The sequence below is a fragment of the Phyllobates terribilis genome, unplaced genomic scaffold (genome assembly GCF_046119375.1).
Source record: "Phyllobates terribilis strain yellow unplaced genomic scaffold, ASM4611937v1 Scaffold_2__4_contigs__length_985480577, whole genome shotgun sequence".
Lineage (NCBI taxonomy): Eukaryota > Metazoa > Chordata > Amphibia > Anura > Dendrobatidae > Phyllobates > Phyllobates terribilis.
Genome location: NW_027362762.1, coordinates 356453491 through 356469660, shown reverse-complemented (window position 1 = coordinate 356469660; position 16170 = coordinate 356453491). Strand labels below are relative to the sequence as shown.

At 38.4% G+C, this 16170-nt stretch overlaps 1 protein-coding gene across 38 annotated transcripts in view; it reads left to right on the top strand.

The window, feature by feature from the left end:
- The window catches only part of ABI3BP (ABI family member 3 binding protein), a 436219-nt gene that overhangs the window by 399394 nt on the left and 20655 nt on the right, over nucleotides 1-16170 (top strand). For all 38 annotated transcript variants that reach the window (XM_073664653.1, XM_073664641.1, XM_073664649.1 and 35 more), the window contains 2 exons: nucleotides 14749-14828; nucleotides 15896-15925. In XM_073664653.1, the coding sequence (XP_073520754.1) occupies nucleotides 14749-14828; nucleotides 15896-15925 (110 nt within the window). The remainder of the gene's footprint in view (nucleotides 1-14748; nucleotides 14829-15895; nucleotides 15926-16170) is intronic.

Genomic DNA, 16170 nt, shown 5'->3' with positions numbered 1-16170 from the left:
AACCTGATGATAGATTTCCTTGAAAGAGGACTTGTCATCAGGACAACAGTAGCCATTTTATGGTCTTATTTTATTTGTGCTGCTCTCTTGAGTATTCAGTTTTGTTTTTATTTTTTTCTCTTTTAAATTTGTCTTAGGCTGTGTCCCCACGATGCGTTTTTTAAGCGTTTTTGCAGCGGCAATTCCGCTGCAGAAACGCTTAAAAAATGCTTGGTAGAAGGTCTGCCATGTTCCCCAATGATAATCCGCATGTGCTGTGCACATGCTGCGGAAATTTCTGCTGCGGATTATCATTGTGGAAAAAAACGCAGCACTACCAATTATTTTGCGGAAGCGCAGCGTTTTCACCGCCATTGACTTGCATTGGAACCCATGGAATCCGCATCACTGCATCTGTACATGCGGATTCCATGCATTTCAATGTGCGGATGGTACCCGGGTTTGGAGAAGAGGAGACTCTCCTCCGGACCCCGGTACCATAGTACCTCTAAAAAAAAGAATAAAATAAAAAATAAATATTATACTTACCTTCTGATGGCCCCCGGTGTCCTTATCCGATCCGTCCTGGCTTGCCGGCAGCTCGCGGTACACTAAAGGACCTGCGGTGACGTAATTTATTCATGTGACGGGTCACGTGAGAGCTGACGTCGGCAGGTCCTTTAGTCTACCGCGAGCTGCCGGCAAGCCAGGACGGATCGGATAAGGACACCGGGGGCCATCAGAAGGTAAGTATATATTTATTTTTTAACCATTCTTTCGGTCACACTATATAAATCCATGCATGGGGTGTTTGTTTAGTCTTTAGACCGTTTTGCATAATTACCCTGTGAACAATGCCTTTGGTAAAGAAGACCATAAAAAGTAACACTAAATAAAAAACTAATTTCTCTGGAACCACAAGATGGATTACAACAATAAAATCGGAGCAGCAGGAATAAAATAAGAGCAAAACTGGCCACTTTTGACCTGGTGACAGGTCCTCTTTAAAGGGTTCTAGTGTTATAAAAATGCAACTGACAAAAATGTCAAACTACAACCCATCCTAGTCAAATGTCAGGAGGGGTGCAGACTGAAAAAACACCTCATGAGACATGTGTCTTAACTGTCAGAGCAGCAGCATCATGAACTAATATAACCTGCTCACTCAGCCACAGAGCAGGGATGTAGCAGGAGAAAACCAATTACCTTCAGCTGATGAGCACAAAATATTGAGCAGGACAGATTTACAAATAAGCTCAGAGCAGGATGAAGCTGGAAAAAAATAAACTGTTGTACTGTTATAAAGTCGCATATCACTGGAACCATGTTGTGGATTTAAAATAATGGAATTCACAGCAGAGCAGCAACAATGACACAAGAGCAAAACTGTCCTCTTTTGACCTGGCGAGAAGTCCTTTTTAAAGGGGTTCTCCGAGAATGTGATAAAAATGGCCACCATCAAATATTTCAAGCTGCAAGCTGTCCTAGCCACATGTCAGGATGTATTGCAGCAAGAAAAAAACACTGCTTGAAACTCAACTGAGACTCATTGTATCTCAACTTCTCTTAAGCTGAGTACAACTGGCTTTTCTTTTCCAGCTTCAGTCAGCCTTCATAGCAAGCTATAAAGCTGTCAGATGGACTCAGCAGAACAGGTTTACAAATAAGCATTGAGCACGATGAAGATGGAGAAAAAAACTGTTATACTCAATCAGCCAAGCAAAATTTTGTTTCCCCTGCTACAGCCCTACTCTATGGCTGAGTGAGCAGATCAGTTATGTTTGTACATGATGCTACTTTGTCTGACAGTTGAGACACATGTCACAAGCAGTGTTTCTTCAGGCTGCAACCCATCCTGACACTTGAGTGATGGTCCCCTTAACTTTTTAGGGGGTATCCCAGGTTTTAGTAAGGTCATGTTCACATGTTCAGTATTTGATCAGTATTGTACATCAGTGTTTGTAAGCCAAAATCAGGAGTGGAACAATCAGAGGAAAAGTGTAATAGAAACACGTCACCACGTCTGTATTTTTCACCCACTCCTGATTTTTGGCTTATAAATACTGATATAAAATACTGACCAAATACTGAACACGTGAACGTGGCCTAAGGCTGGATTCAGGTTTGCAAGAATATTTCCATCTACTGAAACCGAAGCTTTTGAACATTTAAGTAAATACAATATATATTGGAAATCTGCATTACATTTCATTATAAAACAAGCTTTACATAGAACTGGAATCCCTCATTAAAAATCCTACAAAAAATTCATACTATTTTCATAAATATTATTCCCCTGGGATCTATATATACTCATCATCTTAGACTCTGTTTATATCACATATATGTTTCTTGTTGAAAAGTACTGTTCATTTGTTTTTGTTTTTTTGCCAATTTCACCTTCATAATAGGATGAAACGTGAAACAAAAATAAGGCTTTTTTAACCCATGTTGAAGAACAAGATCCAGGTGAATTCTCTTTTCATTGCAATAAATATCAATGGTAAAAGAATGCATCTACTATTAACCTTTCACACCCCTGGGATTTTCCGTTTTTGCATTTTCGTTTTTTGCTCCCCTTGTTCCCAGAGCCATAGCGTTTTTACTTTTTGGTCAATATGGCCGTGTGAAGGCTTATTTTTTGCAGGATGAGTTGTACTTTTGAACGACATCACTGGTTTTACCATATCGTGTATGGGAAAATGGTAAAAAAATTCCAAGTGCGGTGAAATTGCATAAAAGTGCAATACCACAGATGTTTTTTTTTATTTTTTTACCACGTTCACTGAATGCTAAAACTGACCTGCCATTATTATTCTCCAGGTCATTACGAGTTCATAGACACCAAACATGTATAGGTTCTTTTTTATTTAAGTGGTGAAAAAAATTGCAAAGTTTGCTAAAAAAAAAAAAAAATGGCGCCATTTTCCAAGACCCGTAGCGTCTCCATTTTTCGGGATCTGGACCCGGGTGAAGGCTTATTTCTTGCGCACCGAGCTGAAGTTTTTATTGATACCATTTTGGGGTAGATCTGATGTTTTGATCGCCCGTTACTGCATTTTATTGCAATGTTGCGGCGACCAAAAAATGTAATTCTGGCGTTTAGAATTTTTTTCTCGTTACGCTGTTTACCGATCGGATTAATTATTTTTTTATATTGATAGATCGGGCGATTCTGAACTCGGCAATACCAAATTTGTATATGTTGGGGGTTTTTTTTATTATTTTATTTTGAATGGGGCGAAAGGGGGGTGATTTAAACTTTTATATTTTTTTTATATTTTTAAAAACTTTTTTTTACACTTTTTGCTTGCTTCTATAGTCTCCATAGGAGACTAGGAGCAGCACTTGTCTGATCGCCTCTGCTACATAGAGGTGATGAGCAGATCACCTCTATGTAGCAGAAATGCTCCTGTGCTATGAGCGCCGACCACTAGGTAGCGCTCATAGCAATAAGCACATGACAATCACTGGGGTCTGCTGCAGACCCAGGGTTGTCATGCCCACCCATCAGTGACCCACGATCACGTGAACGGGGTCACCGATGGGCGGGATAAGTGACACGCTTCCGGCGCGGCGATGTTAAATGCCGCTGTCAGAGATTGACAGCGGCATATAACATGTTAACAGCCGCGGGTGGATCGCGATTCCACCCGTGGCTGTTGCGGGCACATGTCAGCTGTATAAATCAGCTGACATGTGCCCGGTTCAGTGTGGGCTCAGCGCCGGAGCCCGCGATGAACAGGGGGTGACAGCCTGGTGTGTACTAATACACCCCAGGCTGTAAAGTGGTTAAAAACAATACATTTTAATGGGATGCAAAAACTGGCATGAACAGAATTTAGAGTCCCTTTTCTTTTAAGATTTGTGGCACCAAAGACAGAAATATTTCCAGAAGATGGAGCAAGGGACAGTATTGCTAAACGTTTTCATTTGGGAATGTTTCCTATTTTCCACATTTAAGGCAATCTTTCTACATACACTAGTAAAAGTTGGTATTTACTTATCTGAAGAGTAGAAATTAAATCAAAATTGAAGGGCAAGCTTCGCATGGCACATTTGGAAATGATATGCTGAGTACCTCTAATCTTAATGTAACTTGACTTCAATTTATCTGCTCCCTACATTTCAACCTCAAGCTGATTTTCAGCTTGAATGTGTAAATGTATTACATCTGTGAAGCTGAGAAAGAAAGAAATGTACTCCATTTGCCAAGGTCACATGTGGTAAATCAGTTACTGTGCTATGTTCCATAGGAAATAACTGCAAGTAAAGTTCTTTAGCAGGATTTCGTTTTGGCCATTGAATTCCTATTACCTTTAGTGAGCTTATTATATTAGCAGCAATTTTAATAACAAGGTAAATGAACTCATGTTCTTGTTCATGCTCTCAACATGTCTATGGAGATTTATTAGCACAATCAAAACGTCTCTATAAAACAGTTTGTGGACCTAAAAGTGCTTAAAGAGGTTGTCCAGATGACTGTCTAGACTAGATATATTGCAGCAAACGCTGAGTAGAGATGGGCAAATTTATTCCAACAAAATTGAATTCTACTCAAATTTTACAAAAATCCTCATTTTGGAAAATACAAATTTTTTACAATTTGCTCTGCACAAATTCAGCAAAATGGCAGCCAACTGCATCTGCCATCTTTCTGAACAGTAGTGGGCCAGAAAAAGGTTGAAAAGAAAAAAAAAGCATACTCATCTCACCACTCACCTTTCCGGATATCCTTGCTGTTCCCCATCTGCTATCCAAACTTTCACGCCTCTGTTGCATCTCATCTCCGGTCCAGTGGCTTCCAACCACAATTAGGCCTCTGAGTTCACTCTGCATGCTCCATGGCCTACTCACAGCCGGAAACCCTGGCGTAGAGGGGACGCCGGTGCAGAGATTCGTTACAACACAATCGGGGGACTTGACAATGGGCAGGGAGCAGCAGGACTTTTTTATTTTTAAAACCTACATTTATTGTGCTCTGGGGTCTAGAGAGAAGCCAGAGTATAGTAAGGGACACTGAATTTGTGGAGAATAACTTCTCTTCAAATCCAATTTTCCGGTCCTGTCCGCACAATCAGGTGAATTTGAATTTCGCTAGATCCGCTTATCTCATATGCTTAGCTTTAAAAAGTAGATGTAAACCTCTTAAAGTAAATGGTAATGTTTCTGTTCAATGACAAGAAGTAGAGAGAGAGTAGATTGAAAAGTTGCATAACATTTCAATACACAATGACAAAACGTCATTTATGTACACCTTAGTAACCAGAAAGGCATATTCCAGGCAAAAGTTATGATAAACCATACTAGTAATAGCAAGTATCGTGCGTCATGACCATGACTAGATGATACCTTCCCTGGTATACTGGTTGTTCTATCCCATTATGTCCCAAGCATGCTGCATAACATTCATTACTTGTTCTTTCCTGCACAGATTCATCCTTGGCCAGTCAGGATTATCCAGTTATATTACAGCATGAGTAAAGTACTTGTTCCCTGCCCATCCAGAATCCTTTTTCCCTTACACAGTGCTCCATTCATCGATAGGAGATACTACATCTTCCCAAAATATAAATCAATGCAGCAATGTGTGTTTTATTATGCTGATGGTGCATCTGTCTGAGTCTATTGAGAAACTTAGATAACATACATCAAAATGCTCAGAATTGTTCTTAAAAGAACCCCATATGAACCCAAATAAGACAGAAGGAAGAAAGAAAAAGGAAGAATAGTTAGATATAAATAGATATATTTTTACTCATCCTGTGATTTTAAAGGTCTCACTTATGCAATTTGCCCAAGACTTTTTTGTTTAGAAAAGTTTGGGGTTTACACATGTACAGTGGGATGACCTCTGCCTAACAGTGGAAAATGTATTTCATTGTTATGACTTTTTATATTTAGAAGATCTTTTTAAATATCAAAATGCAATTGCTTTTCTAGCCATATATGATAATTGAGCATTTTTTGTAATCTTAAACTTTGAATTTATGTTAAATTACCAAGAACACAACTGGATCTGGAGTTGTTTCTAGTATTCATAGCTGCTATCTCTTTACACCCTAATCTGTGTACATAACATTGACAAATGCCTATTATATACAATACTGGACAAAAGTTTTAGGCAAGTATGGAAAAAATGCTGCAAAGTAAGGCTGTGTGTCCACTATGCGCTTTTTAAGCGTTTCCGCAGCGGCAATTCCGCTGCAGAAACGCTTAAAAAACGCTTGGTAGAAGGTCTGCCATGTTCCCCAATGATAATCCGCATGTGCTGTGCACATGCTACGGAAATTTCCGCTGCGGATTATCATTGCGGAAAAATCCGCAGCACTACCAATTATTTTGCGGAATCGCGGCGTTTTCGCCGCCATTGACTTGCATTGGAACGCATGGAATCCGCATCACTGGATCTGTACATGCGGATAATCATGCGGTTCAATATGCAGATGGTACCCGGGTCTGGAGAAGAGGAGACTCTCCTCTGGACCCGGGTACCATAGCACCAGTTAAAAAAAAGAATAAAATAAAAAATATACATTATATTTACCTTCTGATGGCCCCTCCTGTCTATAGCGATGCTTCCTGGCTTGCCGGCAGCTCGCGATGGTCTAAAAAGGACCTGCCATGACGTCATTTAGTCATGTGACGGGTCACGCGACCGCTGACGTCAGCGGTCGCGTGACCCGTCACATGACTAAATGACGTCATGGCAGGTCCTTTTAGTCCACCGCGAGCTGCCGGCAAGCCAAGACGTATCGCTAAGGACACCAGGGGCCATCAGAAGGTAAGTATAATATTTATTTTTTATTTTTTACCATTCTTTAAGGTCACACTATATAAATCCATGATGTTTGCATGGATTTGTATAGTGTGACCAAGTTGTCAAGCACTTTCCAAGTGATGCTAAAATCACCTGGAAAGCGCTTGTCAACCCGCATGCGGAAATGCATGTGAAAAACGCTTCACTTCCGCATGTCCCTGGCAGGAAAAACGCATGTACAATCCACATGTACAATCCACATGCGTTTTTTCTGACAGGGAGATGCAGAAACGCTCAGGAAAAATCTGGAGCATTTCTGCATCGTGGGAACATAGCCTAAGAGGCTCAGAGGTAGGTAACATACTTACCACTCAGCTTTTGTTTCTGTGTAACATACTTTTTATGTCAAGAATAATTCCTATGACAAAAGTGCTGATTAATTAACAAAACCACACTAACAGCACATTGCATGCAGCCTCGCTCTACCATTTCCCAATCCATATACTGAACTTTTAGTCCATGTTTCCACGTAGCATAACAAGTGCATTTTCTGTGCGTTTCATGTAAAGAAAATCTGCTGCATTTAACAGTTCAATCAAATTCTATGTGATTTCATGAAAACTCATTCCCAGTGTGCGTTGAAAGATGGTATCAAATTGTGTTTTTTGGTGTGTTTTGCCCCTATAGGCTTTGTTGGGGAGCCTGAAAAAATGCTTGTAAAACACAATAACATTTTTATGTGCAGAATCTAAGCGTTTCTGTATCAAGAGAATGCTTTAAAAATACACTGTCCTAAATCTGCACCAAATATGTATAAAAAAGGAAAAAGGCCTTAAAAAAAGTTATTGCTTATTTTGGTGCTGACATCTGTAGAAGAAAATGCGAAGGAACTCGACATTTCTGAACATGCCAACATGGCAAGATGGCCTTGTATTTGGTAAGATATGCTGTCCATTTCCATCCTTCACTCATACACTTATGAAAATTGTAATAAACTCTCATCACTGGAGATCATCATTGGTCTTTTAATATCCTGTAGTAATAAACGGGAATTTCATGATATTGTTGTTACTTAGAATTCAATGGTTTCCATTATGGCGGCTGACTCAAGACGCTATTTGTAGAACATGACAAGAGTTTTTATATTTTCCCCAATAAACATATAATTCATATTTGTTGTTCCACCCATTGACTGCACTATCTCCAAAAAGGACAGCCAAACCCTGACTATGGTTGTAAAAATAAGCCATTAAACTCATGACAAAATCCATTTTTAAATTCCAAGTATTACAACATGTCGAAAAACACTGGAGTCAATGTAACTAGAGATCAGATAGTACAAGAGGGTGTGTCTATTGGCTATTAAATTATTGTGTCTGGCATGTCAGTCTCTAAAGCATTGTTTAATTATTTACACCATACTGTATGAGGTCCAGTTTCTGAAGTATCATTCATATCATACATATGCTACACTGTGTATGATATCTGTTTTATATCAGCTATATTGTTCACTCTGGCATTTCCATGTGGTAGAACAAGCTTTCTCATTTCTCAACTACACAAAGTTCAGGTGTCCAAATTTTACATATGGCAAAGGTTTAATATAACACTAATACTTTCCTTATGTGTCACTGTTTCTATCTATATCTACAGTACAGCCACCAGATAAAAAGGCAAATGTGACTCCATGTGCTCACATTTTATAACCAAGTTTTAAATGTGCTGTGGAACACATTATTCCTAAAGAGAATGAAAAAGTGGGAGCTGCCAACTGCGAGAAGCAAAATTCACAGGCTTTCTTTATATGTGCTGGCATCATGTAACCCCTTGATACCACGCATGCGAAGGACATTAAAAGCCCAGCCATTTTTTTCTGTTTCAACTTGATTTTTCCATGAATGTAGACATTGGTTTGCTTTTTGTGGGTCAGTTTGTGTTTTTCAATATCATGATTTTGGATAGCTATGTTTTATTAATTCCATGTTATTCATTTTTTTTTGGGGGGGGGGGGGTGGATGGAAAAAAGTAATTTTTATGTACTGCATAAAGACTGCCATTGCCTTTATTGTTTGGGATTTTTTTTCAACAAAACCAGAGGACAGCTTTTTTTACTTTGAATTAGTTAAATGAATAAGTCATCACATATTGTAGTAGAAAAAGCCATTGTCTCACTGATCTTAAAGTAGACAATCCCTGTCTATGATGGTGAATTTATTTTCCACTTGTCATTGATATAGACTTTGGTATAAAAAGGTTATTTAAAAGATATCTTTACTGTACAGTTACAAACTTTTATACCCTATCTTGGCAGCGCAAGCCACCCATTCCATTAGTATGTATTGTAATTGGTCGCTCTTCTCTGCACCAAAATTGTGCACAATATTCCAAGCATGGTCTGCCCCCTGACTTGTATATATACAAAACTGTGTTCTTGTCATTTAATACATTTCATGAGTTTTTTTTAACTTGGCAGTAAATGCCTTGCACTGGTCAATAAAGTAGAGTTTACTGTCCACCAGTGATGGCCTGGGGCGTATTAATACGCCCCAGGCCAGTAAGGGGTTAAGGTGGTGCTGCAGCTCTTAATGGTTTAAGCAGGTGAAAATTAATGGAGAATTTATGTTATCTTTAAACATTTTGAGGACATTTTCCCAGATTTTTGTTACTAAACTCTTATCTGATATAAATGAGCAAATATGTTGCAGAAATTTCTGTGAATGTCTCATTCATCTGAATAGGGCTTTCGAAAACTCATGTGCTTGTTGCCAAAATAACACCATGAGAATTTGAATGCATAATTCTAAAAGGTAAAATTTTGCATTAACCCTAGAACGCATACCTGGGGCCTCGCAGGCCTGCCCTGTTAATTGTTTTCTATTTTCTGCAAGATTACTTTAGTTAGAATTTTGAAACTCTAGGTATTCCTCAGGTATATAGTTTGTCATTTCCAGTTGTTCATTTATTTTTATGTTACAGGCATTTTCGGTATAACAATTCTTTTTTGAAAATACCCATTTTTATGGTCATGCGTTCTAGGGTTAAGGCCAAAACACTCTGAGTAAAGGAAGGGTTAATACTTAATATAGCAATAGAGTTTCAAAAGAATTTAAAAGTAACTATCAAATAACCTTATAAACAGTAACTTGACAATTGAAATATATTATACAGTCATGGTCGAAAGTGTTGGCACCCTTGAAGTTGTTCCAGAAAATGAAGTATTTCTGCCAGTAAATTATTCCAGTTACACGTTTTGTTATACACATGTTTATTTCTTTTGTGCGTATTGAAACAACACAAAAAAACAGACAAAAAAAGGCAAATTGGACATAATTTCACACAAAACCTTAAAAATGGGCCAGACAAAATTGTTGGCACCTTTCCAAAATTGCTGGCAAACAGCTTTGTTTCAAGCATGTGATGCTTGTCCAAAGTCACCTGTGGCAATTAACAGGTGTGGACAATATGAAAATCACACCTGAAACCAGATGAAAAAAGAAGAAGTTGACTTAATCTTTGCATTGTGTATCTGTGTGTGCCACACTAAGCATTGAGAACAGAAAGAGGAGAAGAAAACTGTCTGAGGACTTGAGAACCAAAATTGTTGAAAAATATCAACAATTTCAAGGCTACAAGTCCAAGAGATCTTGATGTTCCTTCGTCCACAATGCTCAACATAATCAAGAAGTTTACAACCCATGGCACTGTAGCTAATCTCTCTGGATGTGGACAGCAGAGAAAAATTGATGAAAGGTTACAATGCAAGATAGTCCAGATGGTGGACAAGCAGCCTCAATTAGGTTTCAAAGAAATTCAAGCTGTCCTGCAGGCTCAGAGTGCATCAGTGTCAGCGCAAACTATCCATCGACATTTGAATGAAATAGAACGCTATTCCATGAGACCCAGGAGGACCCCACTGCTGACACAGAGATGTAAAAAAGCTAGACTGTAGTTTACCAAAATGTACATGAGTAAGCCAAAATCCTTCTTGGAAAGCATCTTGTGGACAGATGAGACCAAGATAAAGCTTTTTGTATGGAAAACGGAATGAGGCTTACGAAGAAAATATCAAAATACCTACAGTCCAATATGGTGGAGGTTCAAATATGTTTTGATTGTTTTACTGCCTTAACTGTGTTCAAAGCATCATGAAATCTGAAGATTACCAAAGGATTTTGGGTCACAATGTAATGCCCAGTGTCAGAAAGCTGAGCTTGTGTCCCAGGTTTTGGGTTTTCCAGCAGGACAATGACCCCAAACATACTTCAAGAAGCACCCAGAAATGGATTTATTTGCAATAATTTTCAGAGAGAAATACTTCATTTTCTGGAACAACTTCAAGGGTGCCAAAACTTTCAGCCATGACTGTAGCTCTAAGCTGGTTCCAAATTTTGAACCCTTCAACACCTGTCTGGTGCCAGTGTATGGAGTCAGCACCTGCCTTTAACTGCATCAGTTGGCACTAGCTCTGATTCCGGTGATTCTCTTAAATGCTTCAGTTGCCATGATTACTCTAAAATAATGGAATAAAACGCAATCAAAATGTTACATGTACCTTAAATTGCTATCAATAAAAAACTACAACTTGCCCAATAAATCAAACCCTCACTCAGACCCTTCGCTAAATATTGAGCTGTGGTCTCACAATATGGAGAAACAAACCAAATTATTATATTTTTAAAAGTAGTAAAACATAATAATACTATATAAATCCAGTATAATGGTACTGACTCGCAAAATATAGATGGTGACATTTTTCACAGTCAACACCGTAAAAGCAGAAACCTAAGCAACAATAGTGCAACTGCGTTTTTTTCCATTCCATCCCACAATTTTTTTTTCAGTACAATACATGATTTGCAATAAATGTTGAAAATCAAAACTACATGTTGTGCCACAAAAAACAATCACGCATACATTTATGTCAACAGAACAATAAAACCGTTTTGGCTTTTGGAAGGTAGAGATGAAAAACAAGAAACACAAAAAAAACATGACTGTGGCAGTAGGGGTTAACGCTGGTGAATAGAGTGTTATGTCAAAGACTAGGAAGTATTATAAAAAAAAAAAAAAAAAGATTAATTACTACCTCTTGAGTAACCGACCACAGGGCAGGACCAGTAGAGATCACTAAAGCAGCAGAACTGGATTCAAGGGGCAACTAATGCCTCTTTCTTTACATTCTTTACTTTCTGGCAACTTTTGAAAAATTCCAGAAAACCTGCTTAAGTTTCTAACATTTTGTCTGCCTTGACATTTAGGCCTCATCTTACCCCAACCCCCACCTTAAAAAAAAAACATTTTTTTTTTTTTGCAAAACTACAATCCTTTGCAGCCCTGTTTGAAAGATGATTACAGAAATTGGGACTGTTTGCAGATTTGCTGCTTCCCTTACCTCCAGGTGACAGTAAGGTTCTTTTAACCTACAACACAAATTACCATTGCACTTATATTTAAGAAAACAATCATGCCAGTAACATCCAATGTGTCCTTAATTTACCTTTTCTGGTCATTTTATTATACTAAGTGGATCCTCAGAGATACAGTTTTACCATTTGAACATCATTAGCGTTGTTGACCTTTGCTCAATGGTAGTAATATATCACAGAAATATGAATCAGTGATGACTTTGGTGTCAAGTATGCAACAGATGCAAATGGAATTCTGGACTATGATGTATTTAATGATACAGTTCTAGCAATGATACATTTCTAACAATGATGGATTGTCCCTATAAAACAAGTAGTCTATTTTCTACAGCTGGCATTGGAAAAAGTTTTAATTACTTCATTTTACAAATGTTATTTTTGAAAGCTCCTCTGTATAAAGTGAAGATCTTTTTCTTATTGTGTATAAACTATTTTTTTTACTGCCCAACTAATTCAGAAACCCATTTCATTTACATATTTTAAATACTTATCTTAAAGCACCACTCCAGCATTTTGTTTCTTTTTTAGCGCTGGAGTGGTGATTTAAATGTAAGCCCACTGCCCCCTGGTCATAAACCCACCCTCTGGAGTCTTCACCTTTTTTTGGCACCACACCAGCACCATCTTTTGACCGCAGCTTCTGATTGCCCGGAAGTCAGAAGTTATGTCACACACTCTTAATGCAAGTCTATGAGAGCCAGAACGAGGTTCTCATAAACTTGGATTGAAAAGTGACCTTCGCGCCGCTCCATGAAACACTGCAGCTGCCGGCAGGTCACTTTTTGCCGGAGACCTATGGTAGCAACGCTGGAAAATGTTTTAGGCGGCAGCAGGTGAGTGTGAGACAGAGAGCAGGGAAATTACATTTAAAGCACCACTCCAGAGGTGCAATAAAAAAGACACTGAAGTGGTGCTTTAAGAAGACATGTAGGTACTGAACTTGTCAAATGACTCTTGAATCCAAGGTAATTAATACAATGGTCCACCAACTTGCGGTAGCATTCATAGGGGGGCTACAAACCATAGCAGCCCTGCAAATCTGCTGTCTTTTAACGGCTCTTTAGAAAATTAATGTTGCAGGGAAACAGCTGTTTCACCTGCATAACACTGCAACCATTAAATCTGTGCCCAGAAAGTTGTAAGCATACAATTGTCAAAAATGTTTTGTTGTTTAATGCTGAAGCATTAAGATTTTAAAAACAACCCCATAGCTTTATCTCTCCTCCACCAAACTTCACAGATGGCACAATGCAAAGTTTGATGGAGGAGGGATAATTCACCTATCACCTGGCATTTGGCAAACCTGAGCTCCTCCATCATACTGCCAGATAGAGAAGTGTAATTCATCATTCCATAAAATATGTTTCCACTGCTCCAGAGTCCAGCAGCGGTCTGCTTTACACCACTTCATCCAATGCTTGGTATGGTGCTTGGTGATGTATGGCTTTCATTCAGCTGCTTGGCCATGGAATCCCGTGCCATCATGCTCTTGGTGCACAGTTTTGTGTTGATGTTAACACTAGGGAAGGTTTGTAATTCTTCAGTTATGGGGTAAGCAGAGTATTGGTACTTGTTTTAAAAGTTACCTGTTTTGTTCATGGGGATCCCTGTGTGTATAGCACGTGTCTTTTCTCTCTTTACAATTGATTGTCTTCTACATGCTACAGGCTGATCCAATTATTAGGTGGTGCACTCCTTACATTTATGCTTGGTCTGTTTGTTTTTTTTAAGCTGGGGAAACTTCTACAGATGATTATGACTGTATTTATCATCGTTTTATGGTTTACAGTGAATGCATCTGATGTCTTCATATCAGAATAATGGGCTGTAGACATATATAATTTATAATCTGATTTATTTTTTATGGTTTTTCAAAGTGTCCATAAAAGATATTGTTCTTTGATAAGCTGTCCAAAAAAAAAAGAGGTTGTCAATCCCAAGAACCTGCTTCACACCATGTGATTTTCCCTCTCCCAGTTTCTGGCAGCCCTCATTGTGACATACCTGGTCTTCAGTGCCACACATCATCCACAGGCCATCTTAGTGGCACTAGGTGTCGGAGCTTCCCTATCCCACCTGATAAGACAATCCCTGGTCACTTTCCAGATACCTCAGTCTTGCCTTATGATATGGTTATATTTGCATTCTGTGCTCCCCTGCATATGTATTTTGATCAAAATAAGGACAGAACTTGGGATCTGGATGTTGAATAGATTTTGTGTTTTCTACTACTGGATCCAAACCCATGAAGAAAACAGAGACTGTTGGATCAGCTGAGTGGGCAAGTTGTGCTTGTGTTTCACAAAACAGTAGTTAGTATGTAGAAAGTTACGCTGATGGTAAAGTTTCCAGTCCTTCAGTTTATTGTGATCTCGCTTTATTTTTCCTATAAGGAAAGTATAAAAATATTTACAATAATTAAAACCATGACATAATTCTGAACACATTTCTCTGTAGTTAGCAGGTTAACCAAACTGTGCAGGCATAGTGCCGACCCCACATATTGATGGCACAGAGCCCTATGCATGATGCCATTTGAAGGAAAACCACTAACTGAAGTTGTCATTTCTCTTCATTTTATAGTTATGAGTTCCAAGTAATACCAAAAAATCCTCTTGGTGAAGGACCAAGCAGTACAACAGTGGAATTTAATACAGAATCGGGTAACTATGTACTTATGTTGCTGTTGGCCAATGTCCATACATTGAGGGGAATATACTTACATTCAAGTCATCTGTTTTGGATCCAGTGATACATTCTTCTGTTCCATCAGCTTATAGAAAAATGTAGAGACATTTTTTCATTAACATTACTGATTGGTTTTAATAAAAGGAAATCATTTATTTCAGTGGGACTTATTAGTTGATGTCAATTGGGCTATTTTCCATCAGGATTCTGTTGCATTTGTTGGAAAGAATAGTATAGTTTACTCCTGTAGAAGAAAATGAAAACCTGAAAGAACCAAGTAAAATGTAAGGGATCGTGTAGTGTATGGTTTCAATCAGTTACAAAAAGAACCCCATCATAGATTGATCTAAAAGAGCCCTTCCTTTACAGTTTGTCCATCAGCATACTTGTCAGAAGTCCTGATTTTTGCAGGACTTTTCCTAAAATCGTATATTATTAAGGATGAAGTGTCCCCAATCAGAATGGGATCTGGGTTTAAAATCCAGCTGCGTAATTCAGATGTGACGGAACGGCTGATGGAGGCTCCAACCTTCCTCAACAGTGTGAACAGTTATGCTACAGTATGTTAGAAATAAGGAAAAACAGAAAATCATGATAATTCTACAAAGTTTATGTACAGTGAAAGCAAGCATAATGAAGCTATAAAAAAATGCCTGAACATACTTCATGCAGAAAAAAAAAGTGACGCAAAACCCATTCATTTAAAAAGCTCTTGATTTTAGGTTATCATATTTCCAAAGACAGCTGAAAATCTGATGTTCTAATTCAGAAATATTAGGCACCATGGGAATCCTGGAGTGATTTGTGTTCCAGAGCAACATCTCCAGCTGACTACACATCTGGTCATAATCTCTCTGTGCTGAGAAATGTACTGGAATTATATCCATGTGTGAATAGTCTCTCTCATTTCATAGGTTTTTAAGGCTCATTGGAAAGTAGAAGGTCTATAGCTCCTTCCTTATCCCAAGACATTGGTACTAGTGGAATGGAATATCCTGTGTTAATATGCAGTAACTAACACACTGTTCATTCTTTTCTGCAGCTGACCCAAGAATAAGTGAACCAGTCACAGGTAAGAAAGGTTAAAAACATGGTTGTTATTATCATGGTCACGTTTTTTTATATCCAAATATATTGCATCATACGAGGTAATATAATAGAAACAGCAGCCATGTTTATTTTCAGACAGCTTGTGAGAGAATCAAGAATATACTAATAGGCTAATTGGCAGTCTATGAAATAGACCCAAGTGTGAATGAGTGTCTAAGATAGGAAAATTAGACATCGAGCATTAGAAGTGATGTCAATCTTTGTACC